Source organism: Somniosus microcephalus, chromosome 15, assembly GCF_052327205.1.
Source record: "Somniosus microcephalus isolate GS21.2 chromosome 15, FLI_Smic_1.0, whole genome shotgun sequence".
In the NCBI taxonomy this organism is placed as follows: Eukaryota; Metazoa; Chordata; class Chondrichthyes; order Squaliformes; family Somniosidae; genus Somniosus; species Somniosus microcephalus.
In genome coordinates, this window is record NC_141001.1 from 13,343,540 (window position 1) to 13,360,218 (window position 16,679).

The following is a 16,679-nucleotide window of genomic DNA, read 5'->3' on the forward strand; positions in this document are numbered from 1 at the left end:
TGGTCCCTTTTTCTAGGGGCGAGCCAATATGAAATAGAGTATAAGGGCACGAAACAGCACGGAAACGCTGATGGGCTATCACGCCTGCCACTGCCTACTGCGGAGGAAGCACCAGCAGTGGACCCTGTCGAAATATTTTATTCGACTATAATTGAACGCTTGCCAGTAACTAACGCGGATATAGAGAAGGAGACCCGAAATGACCCAACACTGTCTCGGGTATATGATTTGACGGTGAAGGGATGGCCAACACATGGCGACTCACTGTTGCCAGCATTCTCATCCAGAAGAGAACAGCTGTCAGTATGCCAGGGGACCTTGATGTGTGGATCCCGGGTGGTAATTCCACCCAAGTTAAGGGAGAGAGTGCTCAATGAGCTTCACGAAGGCCATCTGGGAGGGGTGAAAATGAAAAGCCTTGCTAGAGCTTATGTGTGGTGGCCGGGGATCGATCAGCAAATCGAGGACCTGACAAAGAGCTGCTCAGGATGCCAGAAGGTCCAAAATGCACCACCACATGCCCCTCTACACCCATGGGAGTGGCCCTCCTCTCCATGGCAACCAGGAACGATATGCACACGGCAGGGGCCACTAATGTACACAGTGGATGTTTGGGGAGAACATTGTGAGATGCCATGTCGACCAGATCCTAGAGTCACAGGAACGAGTGAACCCCATGTCTCGCGTACCTGGTGATGAACCAACCGACGACAGGGGGCCAGAATCGCCTCCGCACCAAGAGCAAGACACTCAGGAAAGGCGCTATCCAGAAAGGATCAAGGAGCCGCCCCAAAGACTGAATTTATAAATGGACTATTTTCAGTTAATGTTGCATGTTAAAAGTGTTAATTGTTAAATGAATGTTATGGTACTGTTAATCTAAAAGGGGAGGAATTGTTGTGTATGTACCTTTAAGGGGAGAACTACTTTTTACAGCTCCTGTATACTGTAGTACCGGCAGTGACCACACCTGTATATAAACCCTGAGTAGGGATCTGTACTGTTAGTTTTTAGAGCAACCCTCATCCAGTAAACACCTGTTGATTGTTCCTCTGCAGTCTCTGTCTATTTACTAACGGACACCATACCTCAGGATTCACAGATTTAACACACACAAGACTACCTGATAAAATAACCACATGATTGAAATGTACTTTGAGTTAATTTCCCAAATTTTCTTCTTTCCTTGTAGATGACATCACCCCCAGAATGCAGAATTCTATCTGCAATTCTCAGACGCAAATAAAATCCCTCCCCTGTTGCTGTGGCAAACAAATTAGAGCTACATGCAGTCCACAGATGAACTATGTGGTCTTCTGGGCAAGATTCAATTCCTGGAACTTGGTAGTGACCCTACTACATACTGCAGAAATTATTACTAAAAAAATATGCTTACCACAGATGTCCACGCAGATGTCTAATGGTGCAAAAAGGAACTTTCCATCTGGGCAGAAACAACCTTCATTATGACCACTCTTGTCACTAGGTGCATTTTTGTCAGTGTACCTAATCATTAAAGAAAAAGTATTAATTATATACAGTAAATGGGGGAGATAGAGAGAGAAAGAAAGAAAGAGAGAGAAAGAGCATTCCAATTGTTGTCATCGAGAATGCTTTGCTAAATAAGTACAACAAACCTTGAACTACAAGTAGGCTGTTCCTTTGGCTCACACGGTTTATACTCCATCGTTGCAGGGCAGTGATATTCTGTTTGGGTTAAATTGAATAAGACAACTTGAGAAATTGAGCATCAAACCAAAATCTGTGCAAATGTTTTCGTTAATAATTGCATACTTATGGATGTTTGAAAATGTCCAATTTCATATCAAGAAGGGTTTTGATAGAGTAAATAAGGAGAAACTGTTTTCAGTGGCAGAAGGGTCGATAATCAGAGGATACAGATTTAAGGTATTAGCAAAAGAACCAGAAGCGAGATGAGGAGAATTTTCTTTACGCAGCGAGCTGTTATGATCCGAAATGCGCTGCCTGAAAGAGTGGCGGAAGCAGATTGAATAATAACTTTCAAAAAGGAATTGGATAAATATTTGAAGGGCAAAAATTTACAGGGCTACGGGGAAAGAGCGGGAGAGTGGGAGTAATTGGATAGCTCTTTCAAAGAGCTGGTACAGGCATGATGGGCTGAATGGCCTCATTCTGTGTTGTATCATTCTATGATTCTATGAAGACAGATTTAATTACTTACGACATGATCCATTGGTATGTTCTCGCCAGTTGATACAGATATCTCCTTTAGATTTGCATATCTTAGAATAGATTGCTAAACTGGAACATATTATTGTCTCATTCCTGTTGTGGCATCCATCATGTATACATGCTTCATAATATGGGCCTGGAGGAACTATGTCATGGCATTTCGAAAATACACTGAGGAAACAAAGATTATGTTACAGATTCAAAAAGTTCAGTGTTGAGCTGTCGCACTTCCTGTGCAGTTGGCTGACCTTATTTGCTTATGTCCCCATTCATTTGATGCTGCGGTGGAACTATTATCTCCCTCCATTTTTTGTCTCTTTTCTCCTTTCTGTTTTATTTGCCTCCCCTCTCCTCAACGGCTGACCAAATCAGGCCATTCATCACATCGAGGCGAAATCCATTCATGACAATGCTTTAAAAGACCCCAATTGACTGGGATGGTGCCAAGGATTCGTTGAATATGAGTAGAAATTATAGTAATTTTGATTCTATTTTTCGTTAGTGTCATAATATCTATTAAACTGTTTATATATTCAGTATAAATTGATTCCTTGGCCTAGTATGTCACAGGATGCCAGTTTGCATATTACAGGTGGTTTTGTCCCTGAAACAGACAGGCTCTCCAGCTGTACATCTCAGGAGCCTACCCAAGATGGCAAGAATGCCAACGTAAATGGGACGATCCGACGCCACTTTCAGACCACTACTACCCGGTTTACACCCAGGCGGAGATCTGAAAATCACTCCATGCCATTACAGACAACACTTAAAACCCACACTGCAGACACACTTAAAGCCCACACTACACACACACTTAAAACTCACACTACACATACACCTAAAACCCACACTTAAAACTCACACTACACACACACTTAAAACTCACACTACACACACACTTAAAACTCACACTACACATACACTTAAAACCCACACTTAAAACTCACACTACACACACACTTAAAACTCACACTACACATACACTTAAAACCCACACTTAAAACTCACACTACACACACACTTAAAACCCACACTACACACACACTTAAAACCCACACTACACACACACTTAAAACCCACACTACACACACACTTAAAACTCACACTACACACACACTTAAAACCCACACTACACACACACTTAAAACTCACACTACACACACACTTAAAACCCACACTACACACACACTTAAAGCCCACACTACACACACACTTAAAACCCACACTACACACACACTTAAAACCCACACTACACACACACTTAAAACCCACACTACACACACACTTAAAACCCACACTACACACACACTTAAAGCCCACACTACACACACACTTAAAACCCACACTACACACACTTAAAACCCACACTACACACACACTTAAAGCCCACACTACACACACACTTAAAACCTACACTACACACACACTTAAAGCCCACACTTAAAACTCACACTACACACACACTTAAAACTCACACTACACACACACTTAAAGCCCACACTACACACACACTTAAAACCCACACTACACACACACTTAAAACACACACTACACACACACTTAAAACCCACACTACACACACACTTAAAACTCACACTACACACACACTTAAAACCCACACTACACATGTAAAGTCTGTAGGTATTATGACGAATTAATACACAGACTACAAGAGTAACTTTAACAGGACTTTACTATTCGAAGGTCAGGGTGAATCTGCCCAATAAATCCTGACACAGCACTTATATACCGGTGTGGTCACCGTCGGTATTACAGTATACAGCAGCCAAGATCAAATAGTGCCACACCAAAATAGTTCTCTTAAAGGGGGACGGTTACATACACTACAATCCTCCCTTTTTAGCTTACAACATACTTATTCCCCATTAAACATAACATATATTCACTTCATGTAAAAACAGTTCACAGATATAGTCTCTGCGGAAAACAGTTCACAGATTCAGTCTCTGCGGGAAACAGTTCCTTGTGGTGTAGTCGGTTCACGTTGCTGGAGTGACTCATCCAATAGTCCTTCCCTAACTTAACAGCTTGAACTTCCGTCACTTCTGAACCAGCATTGTTGACTTTTACAAACAGCTAGATTGCCTTGGGAAGTTTCTCTACTTCCCAACTGATTTGGCTCCGTTCGGAGGGACCACGTGCGTGATCTGGTAGAGGTGATAATGGTTCAGATGGTCATCGTCTTCTGCTTCGTCTTTTCCTTTTCTGCTTCCTGGAGACTCTCTGGGCTCCACTGTCATCTTCCTTTTCCCATAGTAGCGCCACCATCTCCCGATGTTCCTTAGACTTTAGGTGATTCATCATGGTTTCGGCACTTTGGGAGTTTTCAGCACAAGCTGGGCAGACCAGGTCATCGTAATATTCAGTGTCGCTCAACAGGTCATGGTAATATTCGGTGTCGTCCTGAGCTAGACCAGCGAGAGGGTCTTCTATTTCCTCCTTACCCAGCTGGACGTTAGCCAACTTTTGTTCCAAATCCAGACATCTTTCCTGAAGAGACTTCTTCATGCGTTCAGCTTCATCCCGCTTTTCCTGGGCTTCCTGCAAGTCTTTTACTAATGACCTCATTTGTGATTTCAATACTTCAACTTCATTCGGAGATTGATTGATCGGACTATTCAATCCTTCTACTGAAGTAGCTGTTTCAGCATTCCGTTGTTCTACATTGACGCGAGTCAGCGTACTTTTGGCATCCAAGGGCTGCTCTGCTGCAGTCTTCTCAGTCTGTGTTGCCACCTCAGCTATTTCAATAACTTTTGAGAGCTCCGAACCCCTTTTGTTTGAAGATTGAGGCTCGTGTTCCAGTTTTTTCCATTTTAGAGTCTTGTCCCTCAGCATATGAAGGAGTTGGCTGACTGTTAATTCTTCTGCCATCATCCGTTTCCCATTAGCTGCAGGGCTGTTTATAACCTTGCCCTGGGGCTCCTTTGCTGTTTCTACTTCGCCATCATCCGCAGCCTCCATCATTCGAATTTCCACAATTGAATCGTCCGGTGATGCTGCACCCAACTTCAGTAGGAGCTCGGAAGTCATGTCGACCAACTCAGCCTTTTCTGCCTGCAACCTGCTAACAAGCGCCTTCAGTTGCTGAACATCATGTTCCACCAGATTAGAGCACGCACCTTCAGAACCCGAATCAGCTTTGATTCGTTTGGCCTCCTCGCGCAGATGGTTTGTGTGCTCCTGCTCCCTTTTCTCCCTCAGCTGCTTCTGTTGTCTTTCCAGATTCTCCCATTCGGTGTCCAAGAACTTTTGCATTGCTTTCATCTCTTGCTCGAGACGGCAACTCAATTGTTCTAATTGCTGTCGTAATTTGCAATGGAGTTGAGTTCGAGCTCGGTGTTCCTCAGTAATGTATATGTCTGTAACCTGGACAGACTCAGAATTCGCTGTCAAACTATGTTGTTGTTGTTCAGTGGAATTCTGTTCTGCAACTTTGTTCTCCTCTGGAGCATAAGCATTTATGCACGCCTTCGTTTTTCCAACCTTAGTCAGCAAGTCCATTTTAGACTTGTCTTTCGTACTTGGGCTGGTCTTATCGTCATCCGTTTCAGAGTCTGAGCTGATTGGCTGCACCGAGTCCTCACTCATTATTGCTTTTAGGTAGTGCCATTCCATGTTTATTTTCTTGATCCACTCCCGTCCTAGAAGTGGTGGTCTTCCCTCAGGTAGTACATATAAATCCATTCCTGGGTGTTCTTTGCCCCTGTCTCTCACCTTGACTCTTATCTTTCCCATGGGGTATACTTTATGCCCCGTATATGTCTGCAATACAAACTTAGTATCTCTCAAGGGTATATGTGAGAATAGCCGGTTGTAATCCTTTCGATTTATGACTGATAGGGCTGATCCTGTGTCCAATTCCATTTTCACTCGGACTCCGGCTATTTTTAGCATGACCCAGATAGTTTGTAGGTCAGTTTCTTTACTCACATTGTGAATTCTCAGACTACCCAGTTCCTGGCCATTTGGGTCTGAATCCGAATTCTGTTCATCTGAACTCTTCTCAGCCACCTTGTGTACCTTGTTGTACTTTTCCTGCGGTGACTTTTTTTTTGTTGTTGTTGGTCTTCTCCCCTGACCGGCATACCTTAGCTATGTGACCAAGCTTGCCACATTTTCTACATTCCTGGTTTTTAAACCAGCATTGGTTCTGGTCGTGTGTTGTCTTCCCACAACGATAACATTTCGATGTACCCGAAGTAATTTGATCCACACTGAGTACCGCTGCCTTCAGCTGCATTTCCGCTGTGCCTCTCACTGCGGCTTCATGCGATGCTGCAATAAGGACAGCCCTATCAAGTGTAAGATCGTTTTCTTCGAGCAGACGCTTTTGTGTTCCTTCCTTCGACAACCCGCACACGAACTTGTCTCTCAATGCCTCTGTCAGATTTTCCCCAAACTGGCAGTATTTCGCTAGTCTACGCAGTTCGACCAAGTATTCCGCGTTGCTTTCCTCTTTCCGTTGTGTTCTCGCATAGAATTTGAATCGTTCCGCCAACATCAGTGGTGTGGGGTTCAAATGATCCTTCAGGGCAGTAACAATATTAGCGAAAGTCTGATCCGCCGGTTTAGCTGGTGATAGAAGATGCTTCAATAGCCCGTATGTCTTGGCCCCCATTGCGTTTAATAAGGTGAGAGCTTTATCATCATCTACTATTTTATTGGCCTCACCATATATCTCGATACGTTCTACGTACGTGGCCCAATCTTCCACCTCGGAATCGAAGTTGTTGATGTTACCATGCTTAGGCATCTTCACTATCTCTCACTATCTTTCTGCGAAACAACAACGAATTTGTTCGTTAACTTTTTTTTTCCAAAATGGCGGTTTCCCGCGCTTGTCTTCTTCCCCGCCTGCTGGCAAAATGGCGGTTTCCCGCGCTTGTCTTCTTCCCCGCCTACTGGCAAAATGGCGGTTTCCCGCGCTTGTCTTCTCCTGGTGGGAGGGTAAGCTTTTTCCCTCGGGAGACGACCGCTGGCTTTCGGGGTTCGCAGCCTGCGCGTCGGCTTCAGTGCGTTCTTTGTTCCCTTTTCTCGGCAGGGCAACTGGCGCTGGGGACAACCCGTTGACGGCGAACAGTTCTAGCCGCGGGCTGGATCTCGCTCAGTCTCCCTCGCTCGGGCTCTCTCTCTCCCGCTCGCTCGGGCTCTGTCTCTCCCTCAGCGTCTTCCAATCGCGCCTCCCAGCCCTCTCGCAGTCCGGTGCTTTCCTCCCCGGCTGCGGCTGAGTTCCCCGTGATTTATTTATTTTTATATCTTCCCGCGCCTTACGATCCCGGTCGCAGCGCTTCGTGGCCTCGGTCGCTGCCCGGCCTTTTTCACTCCAATCGCGCCTCCCAGCCCTCTCGCAGTCCGGTGCTTCCCTCCCCGGCTGCGGCTGAGTTCACCGCGGTTTATTTATTTTAATATCTTCCCGCGCCTTATGATCCCGGTCGCAGCGCCTTGTGGCCTCGGTAGCTGCCCGGCCTTTTTCGCCGGTCGCGGTCTAGCTGTCTCACGACGCCGTTGCGTCTCCCAGCCCGCTTGTACCGCGGCTTCCGTGCTCCACGCTGCCCCAGTCTCAGCACCTCTGGGCCCGACTTCTGTCCGACTCCTTTCCCCCGACCGTGGTCGAGTTCACCGCCCTTATCCTCCGTTTATTTTTTTATTTTCCCTTTACTCACAGTCACCGTGGCCGACTTGCTTCTCGTGCTGATCGGCTCACTCACCACCGTGGCAGAAGGGACAATCAGTGCCTGTTGCTGATGGAAGGCTTCGTGTCTGAATTCTTCCTTCTTCCTTGCTCTGCACACTCGAGTTTTCTCTCAGCAGAACGACGAGGGCGGGTGCCTCTTCTCGACGCTCGTTAACTGCTTCGGAAGTATTGTTGCTGCAGGGTAAGATCGAACTCGTCGCCACTGTAAAGTCTGTAGGTATTATGACGAATTAATACACAGACTACAAGAGTAACTTTAACAGGACTTTACTATTCGAAGGTCAGGGCGAATCTGCCCAATAAATCCTGACACAGCACTTATATACCGGTGTGGTCACCGTCGGTATTACAGTATACAGCAGCCAAGATCAAATAGTGCCACACCTAAAATAGTTCTCTTAAAGGGGGACGGTTACATACAATAGTTCTCTTAAAGGTAGAACAGTTACATACACTACAACACACACACTTAAAACCCACACTACACACACACTTAAAACCCACACTACACACACACTTAAAACTCACACTACACACACACTTAAAGCCCACACTACACACACACTTAAAACCCACACTACACACACACTTAAAACCCACACGACACACACACTTAAAACCCACACTACACACACACTTAAAACCCACACTACACACACACTTAAAACCCACACTTAAAACTCACACTACACACACACTTAAAACTCACACTACACACACACTTAAAACCCACACTACACACACACTTAAAACTCACACTACACACACACTTAAAACCCGCACTACACACGCACTTAAAACCCACACTACACACACACTTAAAGCCCACACTAAACACACACTTAAAACTCACACTACACACACACTTAAAACCCACACTACACACACTTAAAACCCACACTACACACACACTTAAAACCCACACTACACACACACTTAAAACCCACACTACACACACACTTAAAACTCACACTACACACACACTTAAAACTCACACTACACACACACTTAAAGCCCACACTACACACACTTAAAACTCACACTACACACACTTAAAACCCACACTACACACACACTTAAAACTCACACTGCACACACTTAAAACCCACACTACACACACACTTAAAGCCCACACTACACACACACTTAAAACTCACACTACACACACACTTAAAGCCCACACTACACACACACTTAAAACCCACACTACACACACACTTAAAACCCACACTACACACACACTTAAAACCCACACTACACACACACTTAAAACCCACACTGTAGTGTATGTCTCCGTCTACCTTTAAGAAAACCATTGTATGTAACCGTTCACCTTTAAGAGAACTATTTTAGGTGTGGCACTACTTTGTTGGCTTCTGTATACTGTAATACCGACGGTGACCACACCGGTATATATGTGCTGTGTCAGGATTATTTGGCAGATTCGCCCTGACCTTCGAATAGTAAAGTCCTGTTTTAAGTTACTCTTGGAGTCTGTGCATTAATTAACTAAACAACCCACAGACTTTACAGTGGCGACGAGTCCGATCGTACCCTGCGGCAACAATACGTCCGAAGCAGTTAACGAGCGTCGAGAAGAGGCAACCGCCCTCGTCGTTCTGCTGGGAAAAAACTCGCGGCTGCAGAACTAGAAAGGAGGAAGAATTTAGAGACAAAGACTTCCATCAGCAACAGGCACTGACTGTCCCTTCTGCCACGGTGAGGAGTGAGCCGATCAGCACGAGAAGCAAGGCGGCCACGGTGACTGTGAGTAAGGGAAAGTAAAAAGAATAACCGGAGGATAAGGGCGGTGCACTCGACCACGGTCGAGGGGGAAAGGAGCCGGACAGAAGTCGGGCCCAGAGGCGCTGAGACTGGGGCAGCGTGGAGCAAGGAAGCCGCGGTACAGACAGGCTGGGGGACGCAACGGCGTCGTGAGACAGCTAGACCGCGACCGGCGAAAAAGGCCGGGCAGTGACCGAAGCCACGAAGCGCTGCGACCGGGAACGTAGGCGCGGGAAGAGATAAACTCAGCCGCAGCCGGAGAGGGAAGCACCGGACTGCGAGAGGGCTGGGAGGCGCGATTGGGAGCCGAGTGAGCGGGAGAAGCAGAGCCGACCAAGGGAGACTGAGCGAGAGCCAGTCCAGCGGCTGAAACTGTTCTCCGTCAACGGGGTGTACCCAGCGCCGGTAGAGCCGAGCGAGCGGGAGAGAGACAGAGCCCGAGCAAGGGGAACTGAGCGAGAGCCAGCCCAGCGGCTGAAACTGTTCGCCATCAACGGGGTGTACCCAGTGCCGGTTGCCCTGCCGAGAAAAGGGAAAGCACTGAAGCCGACGCGCAGGCTGTGAACCTGAAAGCCAGCGGCCGTCGCCCGTGGGGAAAGTGTACCCCTCCCGCCAGGGGAAGAAACGCGGGAAGCCGCCATTAGGCGGAGACGAAGACAGAAGCGGGGAACCGCCATTGAAGTGGGCGGGGAGAGAAGATAAGCGCGGGAAACCGCCATCTTCGCGGGAACCGCCATCTTGAAAAAAAAAAGAAAATTTAAAGAAATAATCCGTGGTGTTATCAGGAAGAGAGGAAGGTGCCTAAGCGTGGTAACATCAACGATTTTAATTCCGAGGTAGAAGACTGGGCCACGTATGTGGAACGCATTGAGATCTATTGTGAGGCCAATAAAATAGAAGAAGATGACAAAGCTATAGCCTTGCTAAACTCGATGGGCGCGAAGACATACGGGCTCTTGAAGCATCTACTATCACCGGCTAAACCGGCGGATCAGACTTTCGATGATATTGTGGCTGTTCTGAAGGATCACTTGAACCCCACACCGTTGATGTTGGCGGAACGATTCAAATTCTATGCGAGAACGCAACGGAAAGACGAAAGCAACGCAGAATACTTGGTCGAACTGCGTAGACTAGCGAAATACTGCCAGTTTGGAGGGAATCTGACAGAGGCATTGCGAGACAAGTTCGTGTGCGGATTGGTAAAGGAAGGAACGCAAAAGCGACTACTCGAAGAGAACGACCTTACACTTGACAGGGCTGTCCTTATTGCAGCATCACACGAAGCCGCAGCGAAGGGAACTGCGGAAATGCAGCTAAAGACAGCGGCACTCGGTGTGGATCAAATTACCTCGACAACAACAAAATGCTATCGTTGTGGGAAGACAACACACGACCAGAACCAATGCTGGTTTAAGAACCAGGAATGTAGGAAATGTGGCAAACTGGGTCACATAGCTAAGGTATGCCGGTCAGGGAAGAAGACCAACAACCAAAGGACCAACAACCAAAGGAAGCCATCACAGGAAAAGTACAACAAGGTACACAAGGTGGCTGAGAAGAGTTCAGACGAACAGAATTCGGACTCAGACCCAAACGGCCAGGAGCTGGGTAGTCTGAGAATTCACAATGTGAGTAAGGAAGCTGACCTACAAACTATCTGGGTCATGCTAAAAATAGCTGGAGTCCAAGTGAAAATGGAGTTGGACACTGGATCAGCTCTATCAGTCATAAATCGAAGGGATTACCACCAGCTATTCTCACATATACCCTTAAGAGATACCAAGTTCGTATTGCAGACATACACGGGGCATAAAGTATACCCCATGGGAAAGATAAGAGTCAAGGTGAGAGATGGGGTAAAGAACACCCAAGAATGAATACGTACTACCTGAGGGAGGACCACCACTTCTAGGACGGGAGTGGATCAAGAAAATAGACATGGAATGGCACTATCTAAAAGCCATAACGAGTGAGGACTCGGTGCAGACAATCAGCTCAGATTCTGAATCGGATGACGATAAGACCAACCCAAATGTGAAAGACAAGGCTAAAATGGACTTGCCGACTAAGGTTGGAAAAATGAAGGCATGCAGAAAGGCTTATGCTCCAGAGAAGAACAAAGTTTCAGAACAAATCTCCACCAAACAACGACAACATAGTTTGACAGAGAATTCTGAGTCTGTTCAGTTTAAGGACATATCCATGACGGAAGAACACCGAGCTCGGTCTCAACTTTATTTCAAATCACGACAACAATTAGAACAATTGAGTTACCGTCTCGTACAAGAGATGAAAACAATGAAAAAGTTCTATGACACTGAATGGGAGAATCTGGAAAGACAACAGAAGCAGCTAGCTCAAGCAGAGAGCGACCATAGAGCCATCGTGACCAATCACCGATCACATCTCCCTTATGATGTTCAGGAGTTAGAATATTTGCAGAAAGAAGCAAATGAAGAGGAATCTTCAGGAAGCCAGGATTTTATTCCAGTTCTTCTCTACGACTCCTTACAAGCAGAGTTTGAGAAGTTGAAGGAACAGTATGAACAGGCCCAGGCTACAATCCTGGAGGGGGTTAACTCGGCAACCTCCGAAAGGCTAGTTTCAGTGGAAGCATATGAGCAACTAAAGGTTGAACATGAACAAGAAGTCCAAAGGCTGCAGGAAATTCTTAATGAGCTCAAGGCCAAGACAGACTCATCGGTAGAAGTTCCATCCATAGATGAGAAATTAGAGGTGAAAGACATGGCAGAACATGAAAGTCAAGATGTCCAAGAACTCATAAAAATATTGAAGGAAACCCAAGACAAATATGAGGCGGCAATGACCGAGGTACAACAACTTGAAGAACAGATTCAACTGGGAATTCTTTCAGTGGAAGAAAAGGCAACTGTAAGAAACACAGAAACTGTAAGAATGGCCCCTGAACATGAGCTAGAGAGCATCAAGGCGCAACTTCTCTGAGCGCTTAAAGCCAAAGTACAAGAGGAAAAAAAGGTGAAAGCATTGGAGGAAAAGGTGGATGAAATGGAGAAGACTCTGATCCACAGGGTCCCCGTGGAAGAGTTAACGGTCAGCCAACTCCTTCATATGCTGAGAGACAAGACTCTGCAAGGGGAACCATTTGAACACGAGCTTCAATCTTCAAAGGGAAGGGGTTCGGAGCTCTCAAAAGTTTGGGGAATAGTTGAGGTTGCAACACAGATTTTACGGGGCTGTCGAAAGTACGCTGAATCACGTCAATGTAAACTACAGAATGTTGAAACAGCTGCTCCAGTAGAAGGATTGAATAGCCCGATCAATCAATCCCCGATGGAAGGGGAAGTATTGGAATCACAAATGAGGTCATTAGTGAAGGATTGGCAGGAAACCCAGGAAGAGCGGGATGAATATGAACGCATGAAGAAGTCGCTTCAGGAAAGATGTCTAGGGAGGGAACAACAGTCGGCTAACGTCCGGTTGGGTAAGGAAGAAGTAGCAGGCCCTCTCGCTAGACTAGTTCAGGACAACACCGAATATTACCATGACCTGTTGAGTGACACGGAATATTACGAGGACTTGGTCTGCCCAGCTTGTGATGAAAACTCCCAAAGTGCAGAAATCAGGATGAAGCACTTAAAGTCTAAGGAACATAGGGAGATGGTGGCGCTACAGCTGGCAGCTGATAAGGGAGCCCCGAGAGTCTCCAAGAAGCAGAAAAGAAAAAGACGAAGCAGAAAGCGATAACCATCTAAATCATTATCACTTCTACCAGATCATGTACGTGGGCCCTACGAAGGGAGACAAATCAGTTGGCAAGTAGGAAAAATTACCAAGGCAGTCCAGCTGTTTGTAAAAGTCAGCACTGCTGGTTCAGCAGGACGGAAGTTCAAGCTGTTAAGTCAAGGGAAAGACTATTGGATGAGCCACGCTAGCAACGTGAACCGGCTACACCACAGAGATGTTGTTCGGACCGAGTCAAGACCAGAGACTGAATCTGTGAACTGTTCCCGCAGAGACTGAATCTGTAAACTGTTTCCCGCATAGATTATACCTGTGAATTGTTTTACATGAAGTTGAATATATGTTATGTTTAATGGGGGACTAAGTATGTTGTAAGCTAAAAAGGGAGGATTGTAGTGTATGTCTCCGTCTACCTTTAAGAAAACCATTGTATGTAACCGTTCACCTTTAAGAGAACTATTTTAGGTGTGGCACTACTTTGTTGGCTTCTGTATACTGTAATACCGACGGTGACCACACCGGTATATAAGTGCTGTGTCAGGATTATTTGGCAGATTCGCCCTGACCTTCGAATAGTAAAGTCCTGTTTTAAGTTACTCTTGGAGTCTGTGCATTAATTAACTAAACAACCCACAGACTTTACACACACTACACAAACACTTAAAACCCACACTACACACACACTTAAAACTCACACTACACACACTTAAAACCCACACTACACACACACTTAAAACCCACACTACACACACACTTAAAGCCCACACTACACACACACTTAAAACCCACACTACACACACACTTAAAACTCACACTACACACACACTTAAAGCCCACACTACACACACACTTAAAACTCACACTACACACACTTAAAACCCACACTACACACACACTTAAAACTCACACTACACACACTTAAAACCCACACTACACACACACTTAAAGCCCACACTACACACACACTTAAAGCCCACACTACACACACACTTAAAACTCACACGACACACACTTAAAACCCACACTACACACACACTTAAAGCCCACACTACACACACACTTAAAACTCACACTACTCACACTTAAAACTCACAATACACACACACTTAAAGCCCACACTACACACACACTTATAACCCACACTACACACACACTTAAAACACACACTACTCACACACTTAAAACGCACATTACACAAACACTTAAAACCCACACTACACACACACTTAAAACGCACACTAAACAAACACTTAAAATCCACACTAAACACACACTTAAAACTCACACTACACACACACTTAAAACTCACACTACACACACACTTAAAACTCACACTACACAAACACTTAAAACCCACACTACACACACACTTAAAACTCACACTACACACACACTGACAGCCCACACTACACACACACTGACAGCCCACACTATACACACACTGACAGCCCACACTACACACACACTGACAGCCCACACTACACACACACTGACAGCCCACACTGCACACACACTGATAGCCCACACGACACACACACTGACAGCCCACACTACACACATTGACAGCCCACACTACACACACACTGACAGCCCACACTACACACACACTGACAGCCCACACTACACACACACTGACAGCCCACACTACACTCACACTGACAGCCCACACTACACACACACTGACAGCCCACACTACACACACACACTGACAGCCCACACTACACACACTGACAGCCCACACTACACACACTGACAGCCCACACTGCACTAACACTGACAGCCCACACTACACACACACTGACAGCCCACACTACACACACACTGACAGCCCACACTACACACACACTGACAGCCCACACTACACACACTGACAGCCCACACTGCACATACACTGACAGCCCACACTACACACACACTGACAGCCCACACTACACACACACTGACAGCCCACACTACAAACACTGACAGCCCACACTACACACACACTGTCAGCCCACACTACACACACACTGACAGCCCACACTACACACACACTGACAGCCCACACTACGCACACACTGACAGTCCACACTACACACTGACAGCCCACACTACACACACACTGACAACCCACACTACACACACACTGACAGCCCACACTACACACACACATAAAACTCACACTACACACACACTTAAAACCCACACTACACACACACTTAAAACCCACACTACACACACACTTAAAGCCCACACTACACACACACTTAAAACCCACACTACACACACACTTAAAACCCACACTACACACACACTTAAAACTCACACTACACACACTTAAAATCCACACTACACACACACATAAAGCCCACACAACACACACACTTAAAACTCACACTTAAAACTCACACTACACAAACACTTAAAACTCACACTACACACACACTTAAAGCCCACACTACACACACACTTAAAACTCACACTACACACACTTAAAACCCACACTACACACACACTTAAAACCCACACTACACACACACTTAAAACCCACACTACACACACACTTAAAGCCCACACTACACACACACTTAAAACCCACACTACACACACACTTAAAGCCCACACTACACACACACTTAAAACCCACACTACACACACACTTAAAACCCACACTACACACACACTTAAAGCCCACACTACACACACACTTAAAACTCACACTACACACACACTTAAAGCCCACACTACAAACACACTTAAAGCCCACACTACACACACACTTAAAACTCACACTACACACACACTTAAAGCCCACACTACAAACACACTTAAAACCCACACTACACACACACTTAAAACCCACACCACACACACACTTAAAACTCACACTACACACACACTTAAAGCCCACACTACACACACACTTAAAACCCACACTACACACACTTAAAACCCACACTACACACACACTTAAAACTCACACTACACACACACTTAAAGCCCACACTACACACACACTTAAAACTCACACTACACACACACTTAAAGCCCACACTACACACACACTTAAAACTCACACTACACACACTTAAAACCCACACTACACACACACTTAAAACTCACTACACACACTTAAAACCCACACTACACACACACTTAAAGCCCACACTACACACACACTTAAAGCCCACACTACACACACACTTAAAACTCACACTACACACACTTAAAACCCACACTACACACACACTTAAAG

General features: G+C 45.8%; 1 protein-coding gene across 1 annotated transcript in view; it reads right to left on the reverse strand.

Moving 5' to 3' along the window:
* LOC147106550 (intestinal mucin-like protein) overlaps positions 1-2,379 on the reverse strand; it is a 65,578-nt gene extending 63,199 nt beyond the window's left edge. The window contains exons 1-3 of the mRNA XM_086007501.1: positions 2,204-2,379; positions 1,638-1,707; positions 1,397-1,506 (exon numbers count right to left, since the gene is read on the reverse strand). Of these exons, the coding sequence (XP_085863627.1) occupies positions 1,397-1,506; positions 1,638-1,687 (160 nt within the window). The 5' untranslated portion in view covers positions 1,688-1,707; positions 2,204-2,379. The remainder of the gene's footprint in view (positions 1-1,396; positions 1,507-1,637; positions 1,708-2,203) is intronic.
* Positions 2,380-16,679: the final 14,300 nt, after the last annotated feature.